Raw genomic sequence first — 21,718 nt, forward strand, 5'->3', positions numbered from 1 at the left:
CCTATTCAAAACACTCAACTTCCTGTGCTCAGTGTTGGTCAATTTCAACAAAGGCTATCAGCACTTACCTTTGCACACGTTAAACAAGGACTAAACAAAGTGGAGCACATCTCTGTTTCACCTTTTGTGGTTAGAATACAAACCCCAATGGATCAATAGAAATTAAAGTATCTACTTCTTCCCGCTGTGCCTCTGTCAAGAGTAATTGTTCACCAGAGTCTTTGAGGGAGGGAGAGTGTGGGAGGACGGGTCATGAGCCTGCTCTTTGTCTGTACCACCACGTTTCTACACCAGGCCATTGTCCTCTGCCTTTTTGTTTCTAATTGTCCTTTTAATTAAAGAATGAATCTTCTTGCACAGTACTTTGCACTATTACTTTTTGCACTTTACATCTCACTCCATGTGTACTTGTCTTGATATTGTGTCTTATTCGTATATTTGTATTTTTGTATATTATGTTGATATATGCCTATATGTATATTGTTGTCTCTATTGTACAGTATGTGTCTATATTACTATTTGTCTATGTTTACTACTACATGTCTATTTGTTGAATGCATAGAGAGTTAACGCCTACCGAAGTCAAATTCCTTGTGTATGTAGGTATACTTGGCCCATGAATCTGATTCTGATTCTGATTCTCTTATTTCTTTATCATGTCCATACTTGTGTGGGTTAATAGATTTTTTTTTAAATAATGCAAACTGTAGTGGACATATGGTGGGAGAATGATTGAAGCTCCTTCATCCTCATGTTATTAGCCCTAAAATATCCAACAGCCTGCTATGAAAGATCCCTGATAATTCAGTGGCTTTCTCCTCCTTTCTCCATCACACATCAACAGGTGGCGCTGCAGTCACACTCTTCACTGCTGTTCATGCATCCTCAGGACAAAGAGCTTCCAACAACTTCGGTTGTCACGAAGGCAGCCAAACCCCAAGCAGCTCATCAGCCCTTTATCAGAACAATCGTGACACATTCATGTTTTGGTATTCATACGACAGGCTGATTTATTTTTTATTTTTTTTAATTTTAAAGGTGATGATGATATGACGTGTATGACCCCGTGCCTGCTGGCACCTTTCAGGGTTATCACTGCTAAATAGCCTAAACGTCACTTCTGACGCAAGACACGGACAATATAAAGGAGTTGTGCATTTGTTAACTGTATCCTCTGTTATTTACCCAAGATAACTGGTTTCAGACAATAAAAATATATAAAAAATGAGTGGTTTCAAAGTGGGGTCCTTACTGTCCCTACCTGCGGTTGTTCGGGAGATCACGAAGTGTCTCCCTGGAAAATCAAGAAGACATGTCACCATTATTTCATTAAAGTTATTACAGTCAGTTAATAAGCAGGAAAGTGTCCTATTACCGTTCAGGATCCCTTTTAATTCTCTAGAGCCTACAAATAAATCTACAGAATCATGTCATATACATTACATAATATACATTTTAGATAAAAAATAGACTTTGGAAATGATACATCGACGCAGATATGGACCACAGAACTATATGTCATTTGGCTCATGTCGTTTGAATTACCATTAAGGGAAGCATCTGAGTGTAAGAGACCGCCCCAGTATCCGCTGCTGCATCCAACTTGCTTTCACACTTGGGTTTATTCACACACACTTTTCCCACTGGGATGGAGCCGCTTCAGGCAGCGCGCAGAGCCAGCGGGGAACACACACACTTTCACACGGCACACATGGCTGTACATTTATGGCGAATATGTTCTACCTTCATATGGATATTAACATTAGTTTCAAGTTCGAGGACGAGGATTTATCAACCCAACGAAGGTGAGTAAGGAGGGAATCGTCTCTGAGCGTGCAGTGTGTGTGCATTCGGGTTTTCGGCTCCTGCGCGCTGCATGCGCCCCGTGCGCGTCCTAGGATGGTAAAGATCAGGACGAATATAAAACGTACACATCCGTAAAGTTAGATTTTCGGAAAACATTTCACAGTTGTTATTTCTCCTGGTTTTCTCGCGGAGTTGTGCCTCCAAGGAGTTCAGCTTCATGTTCTGTCTTTCTGCTGTGCTGTCACGAACATCTTTTGTTTCTTGGATGTTTCCACATGATATGGTCACTGTAGCGCGCACTGTAGTGTAGGCTACAGTTTAGTGTGACTTATCTTTTATTTATTAACAGTAACCCTTGAAACTCATACTTGGTTATTGTGTTCTTTATGCATAAATAAGAGTTGATGCTGTTCAATAAATAGCCAAGTAGCATTTAAAATGATGTACACTATCTGATATCATGCAATGAAAATGATCATAATTTAATTATTACAAGTAGTTATAGCAAATCAAGTGAGGTAGACTTCCTGTTAATTCCATATTGGTCACGAGCTTAGTAGTCCTTTATTTAGTGGTGATCTTGTGGTGCAAAAATGTATAACTTATTTATTACTGCTAAATACTTTTTTTTATTTTTTTATTAAGCACTGTAGGCTGTTTGCCATTAAACCTTCTGCATGTGTGCGTGTGCATTTTAGTGACCCTGCTGGATACCAGGACAGTGCCAGGAGAGCTGAAATGGGCAGCCAGTCCTTCAGAGGGAGGGGTGAGTGGGAGCTTTTTTTTTTTTTTTTACAGATACACTGTTTACAACCTGTTCTCTCTTTGGAAAACACACTCACTCTATCTCTCTCTCACACACACTTGTACACACTTGGTCTGGGAACTGTAAATAATCAGCCCACAGATTTTGAAATGGTTTGAAGTGCTAATATGAGATTGCTGGCGTCGTGTTTGGCACACGAGAAGGCATAAACCAGCTTGGTGGTGGGTGTCATTTTTTAGGGATTTTTACTACCATGCAGTTGCCAGAATGAATCCTGCAAATGTCTATTTTGTATGGCATCCTCTCATCTTTTTGTACTTTTTGTTGTGGGGACACTGTGATCTGCCATCTTGTTGTCCTTCCTCTTACTCTGTCTCTCCTTCTCTCTCTCTCTCTCTCTCTCTTTTGCTCAGTGTCACTCTCACCTCTTTGTTGGTTTAAAAGTTATTATTGGTGAACTTGACTCTTATTTCTTCAGTAACCATGCTCTCATTCTCTCACATGCTGCTTGATTGGCAGGGTCCTGGTCTGCACGCACTGAGCTTTTGATTACAGCCCCCCACCCCCCACCTTCCGCATCCCTCAGCCACACACACACACACACACACACACACACACACACACACACACACACACACACACACACTATCGCTGTATAGTTGGGGCAAAGCTTTTTTCCTTCTGACAGCTGTGATTTCTGTCTGCTGACAAAGACTCCAAAAGAAACTAGACGAGGAGGCATCATACCACATGACAGCTTTTTTGTATTTACAGCTCTCTTCCTCAATACACGCATACCCTACAAAGACACACACATATAAACACACAACAACGTGACCATGTGCTCTTGCTCACGCGTACACGCTCTTATGTTCACATACTGTAGGAGTGCACAGCTACGGACTAAAGAGCTGGACCGATGCTGGATTTTTGAAGGCCAATACCGATTTCGATATTTGAGAAAAAAGAAATCTGATAATGATACTATTAGCCAATGTTTTTTCAACTTTGAACTTATTGCACAGAATGACAGTATGACAGTAAATGCTCAACAGCAAACCACACTGGATATAAAAAAGAATCCCCCCCAAAAACATACATAAATACCAAAGACATAAATGATGAAGTTGAATTAAGAAAAGTGTAGGTCAAATGTTCATGAAAATGAAGCCTAACAGTTTCTGCCAACACATACATCAAATTTGAATTGTTCAATATATCTGTAATATCGGCCTATAAGATCAGTCCTGATGACATATCGATTCAATTAGACACCCCCCCCTACCACCACCACAGACACATTGTGACATTCTCTGGCTCTCCCTCTCTTTTTCTTTCCTTCAACACGGCACATTTAGCGTGTATACAGCTCTCGCTAGAGCAGATTATTATTCAGTGGCAATAAAAAGTCAATTTGGAGTAGGGAGGCTCAGCGGTCGTTTGAAGGGTCACAGTACAAGGCAAATAGTTGGCTCTATTGAGATGAATGGTGCAGGGAAGGTTGAGCCGGCTTCACTTGCATGGAAAAGTGTGTGTAAAAACCTTGGAGTCGCAACAAATCTGAACCACTGTCCACTGCAGAATATTAATGCAAGAATGAATGTTTTCAAATGGCAGACGAGAATGCGCCCCAGCACCTGAAATGTGTTTGTTTTTCTGTATTTGTGAGGACATACATGTTTGTATGGTTATAAAAACAAGATACGTTCTCCACAGGGAGCGTGTTTTTCTGGTCATTACTTCTGTAAGAGTATTTCTGCGGTAAAGCTGGTGTCTACTAGGGCTAAAAGATTAGAGTTTAGCTAAGTTCAGAGTTAAACGTTTGGTTTCAGTTCATGCCAGTGCAGTATGAAAATCATCTTTCTGGGTTAGTGTAATAATGTTTATTTTTGTCAAAATTGCATCATCATTTGCAGCTGCCACCAGAGACTGTTTTTTTTAGCCTTCTTAGGTTTGAAACCCCTTACATGTACTTGTTGGTCCATTCAAGTACTTTGACAACTGAAACTTGAGAGTCAGCAACCTTTTAAATACAACATGCTTCCCCATTCACTACCTTTTCACAACATCTGGGTATATTGTTTGTCTCCCAGGTTTCATTTCCTGACAACATTACTTATAAGCATTGCTACTTGGTAGATCATTATTCAAATGTGTTAAAGTTTACTGAATAAGAAAACAAATTGGACCTGCTTCTAACTGCTTAATGATCACTTTGTTGGAGCATCTGCTTTAATGAAGTTTCTCTTGATGTTCATACTGTTGGCATGCATTGCAGTGGATGCCTTGAAAGCAGAAAATCAATCTAAATGTTTTTGGTGCATGTTGTAAAGCGCTGGCCTGAAATGTTAAGTAAACACAGTTTGTCGCTAAGGAGCAGTTATTTAAACCCGTGTAATCTGTGGACGTGCTCACAGGCGTAGTAATACAATTGCATGTGTGTGTTTGTTTGCAGTGGGAAGAAGTGAGTATAATGGATGAGAAGAACATCCCCATCAGAACATACCAGGTGTGCAACGTCTTAGAACCCAATCAAAACAACTGGTTGAGGACGGACTGGATCCCTCGGTCCGGCGCTCAGCGGGTCTATGTTGAAGTCAAGTTCACCCTGAGAGACTGTAATAGCCTGCCAGGAGTCACCGGCACCTGCAAGGTACAAGAAAAGAAATGTCTGTCTGTGATGTCTATGGCTTGGGCACAGTAGACATTTTGAAAAGAAACTAGGAGACAACAAGGATTTCCAATTAAGGACTGTTAACTTCTGTGCTAATTAATTTAAGTTAATGGACAGGCCACTGCTAATAGAGCTTTATTATATATTACAGCTAATCAGAATCAGAATAGGTTTTATTGCCACAATAAGTACACTTATGTGGAATTTGCCTTGGTGAAAGGTGCATATGAAATAAACAATAAAAACAGAAAAGCAAATATATACATACAAAGTAACTGAATGGGTTGAGTGCAAAGTTTGCAAAGAATATGCAATGGGCAGATGTTGAGTCCAGGGTAAAGGTTAGTGCAAGTGTAGAGATGGAGGGAGGGGGGATGGGAGGTTAAGAGTCAGTTGCTGCTAGTTATTCAAGCACAACCCCCCCCCCCCCCCCCCTCCCTTGGCTCAATATCATATTAAGAGAAAAGATGAGCGCCAATGATGATAAATAGACACCTCAGTCTGACTTCTTTTTTTCTGTCCTTTTTGTCCTGTAGGAGACATTCAATCTGTACTACCACGAGTCTAACGAAGACCGAGAGAGCTACATCAAAGAGAGCAGCTTCATTAAGGTGGATACTGTGGCAGCAGACGAGAGCTTCACCCAGGTAACACCGATCACCAGAGACAGACTTTGAGTTCTTTATCTTCCCTCCACTCACTTTAATTTGCTCTTATCCTGAAAATGAAAAACCCCTGCGGCACTTTACTGCTATTTTTTATTTGTTTTACAAGCACTTTTATCTTCAATGTCCATTCTGCCATCCCAGAAATGCTGGCTGGGTTCTTTTGCCTAGTCCTCACAATTTTTTTTTTCTTCACATTGTAGGCATTACAGCTTATTTTACCTTTGCAGTCAATAGAAGTCGATCTGGATGAGAGCCAAATGCTGCAAATGTGAAGATAGGCCATGGTTCAATAGCAATTCCCACTTTAGCTTGAACAAGCGAGTTGAATTAATGAGGGCTGACACAGTTAACTGCACATTTTCATTAACGTAACTCCACTCTTTTTCCATCCAGGTGGACGTTGGTGACCGCATCATGAAACTGAACACCGAGGTGCGAGACGTAAAGGTCATGACGCGGAAGGGTTTCTACCTGGCCTTTCAGGATGTCGGCGCCTGCATCGCTCTGGTTTCCGTCAGAGTTTTCTTCAAAACCTGCCCGCTCACCATCCGTAACTTGGCAACGTTTCCCGACACTGTTACCGGGGCCGATACGTCTTCCTTAGTGGAGGTCAGGGGGTCTTGTGTCAACCAATCAGAAGAAAGAGAGGAGCCTAAAATGTACTGTGGTGCTGATGGAGAGTGGTTGGTTCCTATTGGTGGATGTCTCTGCAACCCAGGACATCAAGAGAAGGGTGGCACATGTAAAGGTAAGTCGAGCTGCGCGCAACAGAGCTGCTCTACCAAAATGTGTTTTGTTTGTTTTTGTAATGGGCCGACTGATCAATTTTAGACTCTCCGCTCCCCTTGTGTTGCCTCCTCTTTGTCCCACGGGCCAGTGAGTAACATTTAGTGAGATTTGGTTTGTATGGTAATTAACACCTGCTTGATTATTCTGTGGATTGTTATTAATTATTTTAAGAGTTATATTTAGAATTGTTGTCTTAAAGGGGATACTCAGATGATTAGATGATTTAACCATGCAGCATGTTCTACAACACTTAATCAGTGTGGAGGTTTTTGCCACTTTTTACAAAATGATAGCTAGAAAATGTAGATTAGAGATAGGTTGGCAATAGAATACTAAGTTACAAATTGCAATCCTTTTAAGTTGCAGTACAAATTACACTTTTTTTTAATTGGCTTAAAGTAGCTATGTATTTTTGGAATAGTCAAACATATTTGACAGGAATCGTTTTTTTGATGGCACAACAAACAAACTCAGACTCCTTAAAGGAATAATTTAACATGTTGAGAAATACACTTATTTCGTGCCAAGACTTAGATAAGAAGATTGATGCTGCTATCATATCTGTCCATTCAATATGAACTTGGAGCCAGGACATAGTAACTTATCTTAGCTTAGTACAAAGATTGGAAAGAGGGGGAAAAAGCTAGCCTGGTTCTGTCCAAAGGAAACAAAATCTACCACCACATGTTATATCTTATGATCACTGTGCTGGTTGCCTGGCAAATTCACAGTGAAAACAAGAGTCTAGAAATAGTCCAACCGCCAGAAAACCACAACAAGGCATTTTTCACTAAACAAAAAATGTGTTTAGTGAGCTTTAGGTTGCTTGTAGGCAGGTTTTGTCACCTTTGGACAGAGCCAGGTTGGCTCCCCCGGTTTCCAGTCTAAGCTACATGAGACATGGTATTGATCTTTTCATCTAAGCCAAGAAAGCATATAAGAGCATTTCCTAACATTCTTTTGAAATATTCACTTGTACTGGTCTGAGGAGATACCAGTAACAATCGTTACATTTTTGGTTTGGTCTGCAGCTTCTTTTGAAAAATAACTGTTATACACATATGTCGTACAAGGTCAATATCGTCAATTGAATCAGTTTATCTGATATCTTTTAATAAATCCAAGATGTATGCTACGCTATGAGTATCAGTCGAAGTTCTTAGGTCTCAGTGTAAAGTGTGCTGACATAACAGCCATCTGGACTAAAATGTCTTTCTATCACTTACAAATCTGGTCTGAACTTTACGGTAACAAATGTGCAAGCTGTTCACACCTCTCACTAACATACATGTGGCATACATGACGTGTAATCTTTGGAAGTGACTTGTTGTGATAGTGAAGACGACTAAATGTGCGTGTTTGTGTGAGAAAGCGGGGCGAACAGGGGGACAACAGACTTGGTGGAGACACTTTTACAACATAGCTTCACTCCCCCTATTCAGTCTCATACACAACAGACACACAACATGTTCGCTCACATACACACACACACATACGCAGATGCACAGAGACCAATAGAGACAAGGGAGAGCGACTCACTGAGCTGCTCCCTCAGTTTTATTTATGAAGCCTATCCCAGCAGGCTAATTGTATAACAAACAGACCCATAATTCAAAGAGAAAAGGAGAGACGCTGAGAGAGAGAGAGAGAGAGAGAGAGAGAGAGAGAAAGGCGAAGAGGTGGACATAAAGAGAGCAATGCAGTGATTGCCAGTTGGCGTGACGGGGGATGGGGGGGGGGGGGGGGGGGGGGAGTTGACTTCTTCTTCTTTGCAATAAGAAGAGCAGTAGCCAAAATTCTCTGTGTGACAAACGTTCTCTAAAACCATCACCCTGCTTGCCCTGTTTGTTCTTTCTGAAAAGAGGAGGAGGTTTGCGGGGTGGTCCCTGAAGCCTGAAAGATGTTCCTCCTCAACTAGATTTAGGAGAGACCCTTGTCTCGGTTAAACCTCCAGCAGATGTGAAGTGCCATCTATCTATCTGGTCTCCTCTACCGTCTCCCCACTTTCACTGGCTGTCAGGTTGTTGGCAGGGCTCAGCTGCCTCAGTTGAAATCCATCAAAGTCTGGATGAATACCGAATGCTGCTCGGCGAAAACTCTGACCCTGCAGTATTGGATAGACGCCTTTACACTTCTTCCATTTTAAGTTTGAAATTTGCAGAGAGAAAGAGAGGAGCGGGGAGGGCACAGTGGGATGGAGGGAAAAGGCAGATTTTTTTGTGAGGAGATTTAGATGATCTGTCTAATGTCGCTGATGTCAAGAGGTTTCTGGATCTTCTAGACTCTCGTGCCTCCAGTCAGTCAGTATAACAGACAGGTAGACAGAAACTGAGTAAATATAGCTTGGACAGAGACACCTGTGATTACAGGTTGGTTCATACTGAACAATACAGGGGAAAAAAATAATGATTTATTCTCACTTTATGCACCAAAGAGCAATAAGGAATAGTTCAACACTTGCGCGAAATGAGCTTACTTGCCTTCTTGCAGAGAGGGAGATTTAAACATTGAGGAAACTTGCAGACGGAGACTTGTGTTTCTTCACTTTGTATTAAACAAACAAGATATAACTTTTAATATTTTTAGATATTATTATATGGAGCTAAATCAGGGCCAAATGTTTTGTTAATTTGAAAAAAATATATATAGTTGAAAAACTAAAGCTTGAAATTGAAAACTTAAGTTTTGGTCTAAAACCTGAAGAATAAAACCATGTATTCAAACTAAAAATAAGTGTACCAATTTTTCTTTTGCACCTGTTAGCATTCCTAAAAACTCCTGTTGAATTGAACTGAATTCAGACAAGAGTAGACTTAGCTAAAGCGGTGAAATGTGAAAAGTTCATTTTAACTGTTGACACAGAGTAATGAGGATGGAGAGGAGAAGCTCTGGAGAGGAAGAAGGGATTAGAAGTTGAATGGGGCGAGAGGGGGATTGAAAGAAGGCCACTGACAGCAGAAGGCATCAATACAGGGCCGCCTCTCCCCCGCTGGGGGTCCGTCATTGGGTGCAAAGGGGGCGAGTAGAGAAACACAAGAGATGGGGAACTCCCCCCCCTCTCTAAACCCGTGGTTAAGACCGAGGTCATGACTGAGCCTGATGAAGACGTCAAAAACTCTGACAGCCACTCACACACACACACACACACACACACACACACACACACACTTATACAGAGAGTTCAGCTACGGAGTGCAGGGTCATGACCGAGGTAGATGAAGATGTCAAAAGTTTGACAGCTGCAATCCGTCTGGAAGGATCGGAAATGAGGGAGGAGAGACAAGAGGAGAGAAACAACAGAGAGAATTTGAAATGTGAACCGGCCAGAGAGGCGGAATGAAAGAGAGGAGCCTTCTGCTCTTTGTTTAACTGTCTCTATACTGGCCTCCATTTTCTGTTGTCTGATTCTGCTCACTGCCTGGGAGAGTTTGACTGTTTCTCTGTGTGTGTGTGTGTGTGTGTGTGTGTGTGTGTGTGTGTGTGTGTGTGTGTGTGTGTGTGTGTGTGTGCGCGTGTGCGTGTGTTCCTGTGTTTCTGTGTTTCCCTGGGTCCAGAGAGATTTCATGGTTGTGCTTCTTTCCAACGCACCTGCAGTGTCTCGTCAACAGCAGAAAGCGTTTGGACCGAGAGGGATGAAAAGAGGGAGAAGAGAGAGGCAGAGAGAAAGACAGCCACACTCAAAGAGAAGAGAGATAACAGAAAGAAAGATTGAGCGGATGATAGAGAGAGTGCGTAATCGCTGTATTCAGTCCCTCTAATTATTCCATCCCATTTCTGGACTCTGGACATGTTGGATTGCTCTGCATGCGTGCGTGCATGCGCGTGTGTGCACTGTATCTCTGATTTCCTCCCGAACAAAGCCCTCCCTCCCATATACACACAGTTTGGAGGACTGCCCAGGAATGCCTAGAGAAGAGTGTGGTGCTACAAACAGAGAGGGAGTTGGCGCGTGCGTGTGTGTGTGTGTGTGTGAGCGTTTGTGTGTAAGTGCACGTACGGCAGGTGACAAAGCAGGCAAAGGAATGACACAAGTGATTTTCTAAAGCAAGCCAAACCTAGGTGGGGGGAATGGTTTGCATTCCACCGTCACAATCTCTGTGTGTGTGTGTGTGTGTGTGTGTGTGTGTGTGTGTCTGTGTGTGTGTGTGCGTGTGCGTGTGCGTGCTATTGTCTCCTTCTCCCAGGTTGTTCTTAATGTAGAGGAGGTTTGCCAGCTCCACCAGCCCGTCTGTAGCTCTCTGGCATCGGAACAAGCCCCGCTCTCCCTCTCTCCCTCTCTGTCTTTCTCTCATTATCCCTCCTTTCTCTTCTCTAACTCTTCTCCCCGATCCACGGTCAGGGCTGGGGGGGTGCTGCTGCTGCTGGTGGCGGGGGGCGGTGATCTGCGTGTGATGGGGAGAGGGAAGGTGTGGGGGGGGGTATTGTTGTAGAGCCCTTTTCACATGCTAATGTTCGCACTGTTGGCTTTGGGCAAGCACACACACACACACACACACACACACACACACACACACACACACAAATTCACACACATTTCTCTTCAAACCACCAGTTTTTGTGAGTATTTGAATTTAGACAAACTTAAAGCCGTGGCTTCCACTGAGCACATTCTTAAGGTTTTAAATGCAGAGTGATGTGAGGAGCTGGTGCCCGTGTAAGATATGAGATGAATTTGATACCAAGCTGTGTAGGAATGTCTCCAATTTTTCTGGGGAGCGGGCTGGTCCTTTCAGTGAAGACATACAGTAGGGAAAAGATAAGAAGCAGGTCTTATCTCCAGCATTTTCTGTGGGTTTTAATTAACGGGGCATGACCCCTGTGATTAATAGTGTCCCTCCTACTCGCGTGACAGTCTATCAATCCGTCCATCTATCCGTCACTCTGTCCCTCCCTCCATCCATCACAGAGACAGGTGTCACACTGGAGCGGTCGGGGGTACTTCCTCCATCTACACCCCTCTGCTGTGCAGGAACCAGGGATGATGACAGATAACACGGGGTCAAGGAGAATACACGTCACACACACACACACACACACACACACACACACACACACGTACCAATACAGTGTGCCGACAAGGCTCTTATTTGGATTTCCAGTGAGCCTCATTTGCATTTTAGGTAGCATATGAATGCATATGCAAATGACGACAATGCTGATAGTAATCAAAGGGCACCTTCCCCTCCACTTCTCTCCTTTTTCTCTACATTTGCTCTTTTTTTCTCTTTTCACCTCTTTATCTCATGCTCCTTGTCAGTCTATTTATCTCTTTGTCTCTCCTTCCAGTAAACCTTCCCTCCATCCTTTACACTTTGTCACTTTCTCATACTTGTCTCAAACAGACAAGAAGCTGATTGCAGTCTATGTACTCTGCTGCTAATGGGCAAAATGTGAACACGTTAATAGACGTGCACACATATCTATCCCTATCCCCTTATCTTATCAGTGTGTGCGTATGTTTGTGTCCAAATCCCTCCCAGTTTATTGGTTGAGCTCGGGCTCCGCATGGCCCTCGATAACGTAGGGTTAATGTCGGGTTAATGACAGCCTCATGAGCTCTTATTCCAGGTCAGCTGCACTCACCCCCCCCCTGTCGAAACCAGCGCTAAAAAGGACACAAAAGGCTACAGACAACAGAGAGAATAGAGACATGAGAGGGCGCTGAAGGAAGTTTATGGCTTCAAAATGCTTGCTTCTTTCTTTCTCTTCCTCCTTCAGTCTGTCCTCTGTGTTGGAGACGGATAGAGGATTGGGTGGGACAGAGACAAAGGCAGTGTGCTACCCCCCTGGCAGAGTCTTGTTTAGCCCTGTAATCAACCCTTAAGTCCTTTGCAGGTCAAATACTTCTCTCTGTCTTCCTCCCTTTAATTCCCTCCCTTTCTCATCCATGGCTCACTTACCCACATTGACTACATTTACATGGACATAATATTACGTTTTTTGCACTTATTCTGAAAAAGACGATTATTCGACTAAGCTGTTTTCATGACTATTGAAAGTGAATATTCCACTAATATTCCTGTTTACAAAATAGCCTTGCAAAATAGGACTTTTTTCAAAGCTTTCCACCGGTGGTGGACTTGTTGGACCGTGTGAACACAGCCTCCCTCTTTCAGACTGCGTTAAAATCCCCGATTGAGATGCATATTCCAAATATATACACAGTATATGTACATGTCCATATAATGCCTCTAAAACCCGAATAATACCGGCATATCTCACACGTCTTAATTGGAAAATGCTAAATTCGGAAAAAGGCCTTATTTGGAATATCCAAACAAATGTGTGAAATGTATCAAATTCAGTCATATTCTGAATACTAGTGGACTATTGGTGTGCATGTACTGTGAACATAGACCTACTCATTGATGATTCAAAACAAAGGAATGTCCTCAACAGCAGGAGAGTGTTCCTATCGTATTTTATCTTGCATATGATGATATCAGCTGACACATTATGATGAGTCAATCCCCAGATGAAAGCCAGCCTTATCAGCTGTAAATGGGTTCATGAATTTACAGGTTTAGAGTTGTCGCATGTGTTTCTTGTGCGGCCTCGTTTGAATTGGTATCAATATCTAGCCATAATTCCTGCAACTCGCCTCAAAGCTTTTTCGAGCTTTGACACTTGGAGAGGGGTATATGCAGAGATACAGCAGGAGTGAGAGAATTATCAGAGACACAAAGACAGATAAGTAGAGGTCGAGGAGGAAGTGCGCAGGGAGCCAATGAGGGAGGTTGTGAAAAATGTGAAAGGGAGGGCAAATGAGTGTGTGAAAGAGCAAATCCATGGTGGCTCACGCAGATGGGGCAGGATGGTCGGTGTGAGTAGATTACAGAGGAGACTTCCTCCCTCTCATCTACTGATGAGAGTGTCATAAAGCACTCTGACACACTCAAACACACACACACACACACACACACACACACACACACACACACACACACACACACACACACACACACACACACACACATATACACACACACATCATTCCCACATTCCTATCCACTCCCACTGGGATGTCTTCATCTCCCTTGGAAATCTGAAAGGGTTGGAAGAAAAGGGGAGAACGGGGAAAGATGGTGTGATTGAGAAAGAAGAGTGAATAGGGTGTGATGATGAAAAAGAAGGTGTTGAAAAAAAATGATTGCAGAGGAAACAAATGAAGGATTTCCTTCTGAAATTAAAATGGCTCGAACCAGCCACGCTTTGCCATTTCTTTTGCTTCGCCAGTGGATGTCAAGCGGTATAATTATGCACTCATTTATTGTATTGTTGCTCTGTCAATGCATGAATTCCTTGGTATACAGGAAGAAGATTTCTCTCCCTCCTCTCCCTCTCTGTCTCTCTCTAACCCTCTCTCTTTCTCTGTTTCTCCTCTTTCATAAATGTCAGTTATATTTGTGTTGGCTTTGGAGTTTTGATGTATTCAGTTCTAGTGTTTCTGGTTTCTGTGTGTGTGAGTGGGAGCTGATCAGTACGTGTTCTTTTAGGTATTTCTTTCTTTGCACATTAAAATCAAAGACCAAAGAAATCATAGTGGCCCTTCCCCTCATGCTACATCTGTTTTGCGCTAGATTTTTCTTTAAAGTTGTTCAGTGTTTGGATTGAAATGCAGTCCATGTGTTGATTAACGTGTTGTCTGGCCTTCCTAAGCTGTCAATATGGAAGACAACAAAGACTGTAGGGGTCAGGGGTCAGCTGAAGTCAGCGTGTCATCAGGATGGACTTTTAAGCTATAGTGCACAACTATTTTATTTGCATGTCCGACCGTTACATTCAAGCCATTGCTAAATGAGTTGATACAAAGCTAATTAAGCCTATCAGCTCCACAAAACGCTCTCTGTATTTCTCAGTATGGCTATGTTTAGAAAACGGTGGAGACCGGCGACATTCGTGCGCAACAGCTCGAGTGATGCGTTTTACGTCACCTCTGAGAAAGGACAACAGCAGCGTTCAGATACAGATAATATAATAACCTCTTCACCGAAGGCTTGCGTCATGTCGATGGACCGACAGCGTTGTTGTCATTACTTAGAAGTCCTCATGGGGGCGACAGAAACTACGCAAGTGTCTTTGCTAGTTCAAGACCGACGCAGTTGTCAATTTCCTGTCCATCGCCCGCGTCGTTTAAATGGCAAATGTCCATGGGCGTGCTGGTCTTACAGGGAGGTGTGTTCAGGTGAATTCTTGGCGTATTGCTATCTTGAGGCAGCGGGAAGTGATCGCGCCATTGACCTACAAAAACCTGGTCTAAAGTCAATAGCGCAGCATTTCATTGTTATTTTAACAGCAAATTAGTAAAATGCGCCTAGGCTCGTGCACAGCGCGCACACTATGCTTGTTACACACACAGGGGAGCGCAGCAGCACACAAACATGCTAAAGATTATAAATAAAAATATTACGGTGAAAATCCGGCATCATAATAGCAATGCGCCAAGGTACAAACGCGCCTGGCTTTTAAAAGGGAATGGGAGATGACACTCTGATTGGTTTATTGCATGTTACCTTTTTTCCGCTGTCACACTAGCAAAAGTGGATTTGGTCACGCCCTAAATGCACCTGCGCCATGTGCTTCACGCCGTGAATCGTTAAAATAGGGCCCTATAGCTTTAATTGCCATAAACTGACTAAACATGGATGTTTTAAAGGTATCCTGTGTGTTTCTCCCTAACTCATATCTGCAAAGCCAATTCTTTTAATATTTTGATAGTTTTTGATTAACTTGATATTTTATCAATGGACCAAATGTGGGATTGTGTACATTAGGGCTGCAACTCATGATTTATTTTCATTTTTTGAATAATCCGCAGATTGATTAACCGTTTGTTGTATAAAAAGCAGTAAATGTCCCATGTTGACATTATTTTAAATTGCTTATTTTGTCCAACCGCCATCTAACAGTCCTTCACCCAAATACACTGAGTTTACTTTCACAGAAGACAAAGATAACCACACAATATTGACTTTTTACAAGCTTTAACTACTGCATTTATTTGGCATTTTAATTAAATAATGAAATGATTTAAATTGTTGCTCATTTAGTTTCCGGCGATTAATCAACTAATCACTTCAGCTTTGACAAAGAATGAAATACAAGTACAACTGGAAGCTGCTCTTTAAAACATAGCTCCATAGCACCACTAGTGGTAAAAATAACCCACAGGGTACATTTAAATAAGTACTGTGTTCTGTTCAAGGTAACATCTTGTTACTTCATTTTACAAGTACTTTTTAGTGTCTCTCCTAAAGTTTGTGCCAAAGTGACCTGTTGTTATTGACATTTTATGATGTGTACGTGGCTAAGCATTGTGATCAAAACTGTCTTTTTCTGTCCCTCTGCAGCCTGTTCTGTTGGTTTTTACAAGGCCAAGTCTTCAGATGCAGGATGTTCGAAGTGTCCTCCACACAGCCACTCGCTCAGAGACGGGGCGACTGTCTGTGACTGCCACTCTGGATTCTTCCGTGCTGACAGCGACCCTCCCTCCATGGCCTGCACCCGTAAGAACACACACGCACGCACGCACGCGCGCACGCACGCGCGCATGCACACACGCACGCGCGCATGCACACACACACACACACACTAGTAAGACTATAGATAAGTGAAAACACAGACAATACGTGCAAAAAAAGCACACTCATTGTCTCCCAACCTCTCTATCTCTACCAAACAGAGGGAGACACAAACTTGTCTGAATGCCACCCCTGTTTCGTGATCCCATTACTTATGACTAAGCCACCATCTACATCCTGTCTGGTAGTGATAACTAAAGACATTGAGAAGTGAATAAATGTCCTCTCTCTCTCTCTCTCTCTCTCTCTCTCTCTCTCTCTCTCTCTCTCTCCAAGTCTCTGAGTAGGTCCTGTGTGACAGACTTGGAGACCTCGGTCTGTCTGTCATAAACTTAATTATGCCTATATACAGCACATGGTTTCCTTGGCCTGGGAAAAAATAAAACACACACACACACACACACACACACACACACACACACACACACACAAAAAGAAATACCACAGAAGAAAACATCCAACCCATCAAAAACTTCTCTGAACAGTATGGTTTTCAGTCTGATGCCAGATGTCTACATTTCACCGCCCTCTCCCCCATACACCCTGTATACTTCCTCCAATTTTGTGCAGCGTAGAATGTAAACTTGGTTGGTTTGGTTCATGCTCAAGCTTATCCCCGTTTGTCCCCTCCTCAGAGCCACCATCGGGCCCACAGCAGCTCATCTCTGTGGTGAACGAGACCTCGGTGGTCTTGGAGTGGGCCCCCCCTCGCCGCCTGGGAGGACGAAGTGACACCAGCTACAGTCTTGAGTGTCTCATCTGTCAAACAGGGAGCCACAGCCAGACTGGCAGTAAAGCCCTCGCCAGGAATCGCAGCATCTCCCAGCCTGAGGCTCAGCACAGTGGCCTGGGAATGCAGTCGGACCAGGGTATTGTGGGATCTGAAGTCCAGTCAGAGAGAGGTGTCTACCAGAGCAGACCAGTACCCGGGGATTACCTGAGACTGGGCTCTGGCTCCTTCTCCAGCTCTCAGCTCTGCCTGCCCTGTGGCTCCGATGTGCTCTTCTCTCCTGACCAGACGGGCCTGAAGAGCACCAGGGTGGTGGTGAGCGAGCTCCGGGCCCACACACACTACACCTTCATCGTCCACGCACACAACGGGGTCTCCCAGGCCAGCGGTGCAGGGGCAGCCCAGAGTGTATCTGTCACCGTCACCACCAACCAAGCTGGTGAGAAGAAGTTTGAATGTGATGAGACGAGCAACTCAAAATGTGCTTATAGATGTTGTCTGGAAGTGGGTCAGCACAATACAAACTGCTGTTCACTGCATGTAGGCCCACAGGGAAGTAAGGCCCCATGGGTAATGTTCAAAAGTGAGGAAGCATGTTATGAACAACCTCTGTATGGAGCTACATACTAAAATACTTCAGTACTGAAAGAGCTGTTGGTGATACATTTTTGCTTTCAAATGTAATGGGAATTCATATTGTTTTAGCCACAACACTTATATTTCCAAATATATTTTCAGTGCATCTTAAAAGTGCTTAGGCCATGCTTGTTGCTGAAAGATAGTCCAAAGAATCTTGTAACCGAAAATCCATAAAAAAAAAGAAAAAAAAAGTAATATAAGAAATTAAACATTTAAAATACATGTGATAAAGAATTTAGATTTGGAATGCAGTTCTCAATTTAAATAGGTTTTCTATATCTTAGCATTACATTTGAAATGCAGTTTAAATAGATTAGCACCACTTTCTGAAACCTAAAAGACATGACCATATCTTAATACAAATACTGTATATTGCAAATATGTGTCAAATGCATTGTTTACACGATGCTACACTAGAGTGTAATGGAAGAAAACTGATGTTGAACACATCCATCATAGATAACAGTATCAACGGGAATGAAGCTACAAGACACTTTTCTTGCTTTCGCTCAACTGGAAAGTCTTGCTCTTACTATCACTGTCATAGTTGCCATAGTTATTAATCTGTCCTCCTACACCTAACAACAGCTGAATTAATTATAGGGGTGCTCTCAAGAGGATGTCAAAAAGCATTCTGGGATATGTAAATCACAGATTTAAATACAAATAGACAGAGCGTGTTGAGGGGAAAGTAGATACGAGGAAAAAGTAAATGACAACACCACATAGCGAAATAGTTGACACATATCAGCATTACTGTAGTGTGTGTAAGGGTGGGGTTTTCCTTGTGTCAGCTCTTGACCGCGGAAGTGTGTGAGAAATCACCCAGATTTTTACGGCGTGTTTCATTTTAGTTGTGAAGGTGTCAGCTGGTGTGTGGCGCTCCTCACACATGCTCCCCATTAGACTTGAGTGTGTGCAGGTTTTTTTTTTTTTTTTTGCATGCTGTTACATCTCAACTGTCGTTGCTTTAAGTCTTTACGGTGGCATTTAGAAGACGGCACACCTGCTAAGTTCCAGGTGCCCCGGGGAAATAACTTAGCTGTGTGCACACAGCATGAGAGCTGTCTGGGATTTGTCAAGTCCAACTTGGAGCACCATATGGCCACAACAGCCACAAAGGAGGACAAACGCTGTAAAGGGAGGGGAAATGGAGGGATGTAAAAGGAGAGAGAGTGGAGAATGAGGCTTGTCTCTGCGGAATAGGAAAGAATGAGATTTAGGTCAGTTCTCAGGTGCACTGGGTCTATGGGATTGTTGGCTAACAGGCACCATACATACCTTTTGAGCTGTATTTAGGGCCGGGAAATGATTACAGATGTTCTCATATTAGCAGCCTCATATAATATACAACATGCCATTCTACAAAGTTATACTATTGTCACTGAATTATCTCTCCGCATCTTTCTCTTCCTCCCAGCTCCCTCTCCGGTGTCGTCCATCTTAGTAACCGACGTCACCAGGCACAGTTTGTCGTTGTCGTGGCAACAGCCGGATCGACCCAACGGGGTCATCCTAGAGTACGAGGTCAAGTTCTATGAAAAGGTGAGTCACCGGCAGGTTAATGCGGCTAAGGGTAGCTGTCTGGAATGCCAATATGTTGGCATGCTTTTTGTATTTCACTGATGACCACGATGGATTTGCGCTCAGTCATTGAAAAGAACCCCCTTCTTTTTGTCCCGTCTAATCAGGATCAGAAAGAGAGGTCCTACCGCATAATGAGGACCTTCTCTAGGAGCGTGGATGTCACGGCTCTCAACCCCCTCACCGTGTACGTGTTTCATGTGCGTGCTCGTACAGCGGCTGGATACGGAGAGTTCAGCAGCCCGTTTGAGTTCGCCACCAATTCAGGTATTCTGACGACAATGTTCAGGAGTTTTTTCGAGAATGCATTAAAGTTCATTGTGAAGTTTACAACTTTCTCGTTGGTGACCTTTGTCTTCTTCACTGTTAGATCCCTTCCCTTTGATTGGAGAAGGAGTTAACTCAGCCTTCCTGCTGCTGTCGGTCAGCGGGGTCGGGATTTTACTGCTGATATCTGCAGCTGTCTTCATCATTAGCCGCAGGTACCCACCCACACACACACACACACATATATAGGCATCCATACAGGCAGTCGGGACTTGTGTACACCTATAGGCTCGTTAAATTGGTTAGTTAGTTTCCCATCAGTGCATGACTGACGTCAATATGAGTGCTTCCTCTACCTTAACTACTGCTTTTGATCAAACTGCCATAATGCAGAAAAACAACACACACAACTCCCCTGCTATTGTGTGGCTAAATAATTTGTGCATGTGTGTGTGTGTGTTACCTGGAGCTTTTAAAGGGGATTAGAGTGGAGACAGTGATAATCCCTTTGTCCCGGACTTGTCATTACTGTCTCTTCAGCAGCACAGCTTGTGTGTCAGCTTCCGTTGGCGTGCACACACACACACACACACACACACACACACACACACACACACACACACACACACACACACACACACATCTGCTCACCCACAAAGGTGTTTTTGACAGTTTCTTTTGTTTAATGGAAAACGCCTTTTATCTAGCGCTACCTGAGGCATCGCCCCTCCTCCCTCTCGCTCCCCTACATGCTTTCATCTACTCGCTCTGTCTTTCCTGCAGCCCGTAGCTCTCTGTTCTCATTGTCATCGCTTTCTCTCGCGGCAAATCCTGAAAAACCCAATGAATGCACTGCGCTACTGGGGGGAGAGTTAAAAACAATGTGACACACATGACCTTTAGTCAGTTCTTTTAGCTGTAAAAGTCACAACAATAGCATGTGACAAGATTTAAAAAAAATGATTACAGGAATTCTCTGACAGACTTCAGAATCTTTTCTTTTTTTTGTGATTAACATTTTTATTGCTTTTAACAAAATTACACAGTTTACAACATGAACACATCTCCTCCCTTCCCGAACCCCCTTACTCGTCATCACCACACATGCAGTAGGCCTCAACTGTCAACTTAGGTACACTGACTTAAACAAACATTAAGACAAGATGTAATAATAATCAAGAAATGACCTTTAGCATCTTTTCTGTGTCTGTGTGTTAAATGTCCATCACTTCTTATGTCTCATCAGGAGGAGCAAGTACAGTAAAACAAAGCAGGACTCAGAGGAGGAAAAACATCTGAACCCAGGTACTTCACACACACACACACACACACACACACACACACACACACACACACACACACACACACACACACACACACACACACACATACTGTACTGTAAAAAACAACAACAGAATGAGAGATGGATGCGCTTGTTCTCTTTTCTTAGATCCACCTGCACACATCTTACACATATACTGCCAAAGATTTTTATAACATTTACATAACATATGCAGCAGTTACACAACTCGTATTTCTCACCCTCCTCTGCATCCCTCCTCTTCCTCCTCCTCCCTCATATTCCTTTCCCGCCTCTCCTTTATGGCAGGAGTTAAAATCTACGTGGACCCGTTCACCTATGAAGACCCCGATCAGGCCATCCACGAGTTTGCCAAGGAGATTGATGTTAGCAGTATTCACATTGAGAGGGTTATTGGCATGGGTAAGCCTGGCATTGGTGCTCGCACACACACACACACACACACACACAAACCCACACACACATGCTTACTTGGCGCTGACACTGCTGTTTTGCTCTCTCTATGTGCGTAGGAGAGTTTGGGGATGTGTGCAGTGGTCGGCTGCGTGTTCAGGGAAAGAGGGAGATCTATGTGGCCATCAAGAGTCTGAAGGCGGGATACTCTGACAAACAGAGGAGGGACTTCCTGTCTGAGGCCTCCATCATGGGACAGTTTGACCACCCGAACATCATCAGGCTGGAGGGGGTCGTCACAAGATGTGAGTTGAAGACTGCAAACTCTTAGTATTATTTTGGTTATGTGCATGTTGTAAATCAATATTTCTAACCCTTTACCTGTTTAGGTAAGCCATTGATGATCATCACAGAATACATGGAAAATGGATCCCTGGATGCTTTTCTTCGGGTACATGCATTCTATTATACTGTCTCTGTTTTGACTCTGAAAAAGAAAA

The 21,718-nt window shown here is 43.2% G+C and overlaps 1 protein-coding gene across 1 annotated transcript in view; it reads left to right on the forward strand.

The window, feature by feature from the left end:
• Nucleotides 1-1,617: 1,617 nt before the first annotated feature.
• LOC144526545 (ephrin type-A receptor 4-A-like) overlaps nucleotides 1,618-21,718 on the forward strand; it is a 28,286-nt gene continuing 8,185 nt past the window's right edge. The window contains exons 1-14 of the mRNA XM_078264084.1: nucleotides 1,618-1,805; nucleotides 2,505-2,572; nucleotides 5,028-5,225; nucleotides 5,783-5,893; nucleotides 6,308-6,662; nucleotides 16,054-16,209; nucleotides 16,920-17,453; nucleotides 19,074-19,198; nucleotides 19,345-19,504; nucleotides 19,608-19,719; nucleotides 20,751-20,809; nucleotides 21,114-21,227; nucleotides 21,338-21,523; nucleotides 21,608-21,669. Of these exons, the coding sequence (XP_078120210.1) occupies nucleotides 1,649-1,805; nucleotides 2,505-2,572; nucleotides 5,028-5,225; nucleotides 5,783-5,893; nucleotides 6,308-6,662; nucleotides 16,054-16,209; nucleotides 16,920-17,453; nucleotides 19,074-19,198; nucleotides 19,345-19,504; nucleotides 19,608-19,719; nucleotides 20,751-20,809; nucleotides 21,114-21,227; nucleotides 21,338-21,523; nucleotides 21,608-21,669 (2,397 nt within the window). The 5' untranslated portion in view covers nucleotides 1,618-1,648. The remainder of the gene's footprint in view (nucleotides 1,806-2,504; nucleotides 2,573-5,027; nucleotides 5,226-5,782; nucleotides 5,894-6,307; nucleotides 6,663-16,053; nucleotides 16,210-16,919; nucleotides 17,454-19,073; nucleotides 19,199-19,344; nucleotides 19,505-19,607; nucleotides 19,720-20,750; nucleotides 20,810-21,113; nucleotides 21,228-21,337; nucleotides 21,524-21,607; nucleotides 21,670-21,718) is intronic.

The sequence above is a fragment of the Sander vitreus genome, chromosome 12, assembly GCF_031162955.1.
Source record: "Sander vitreus isolate 19-12246 chromosome 12, sanVit1, whole genome shotgun sequence".
NCBI lineage: Eukaryota > Metazoa > Chordata > Actinopteri > Perciformes > Percidae > Sander > Sander vitreus.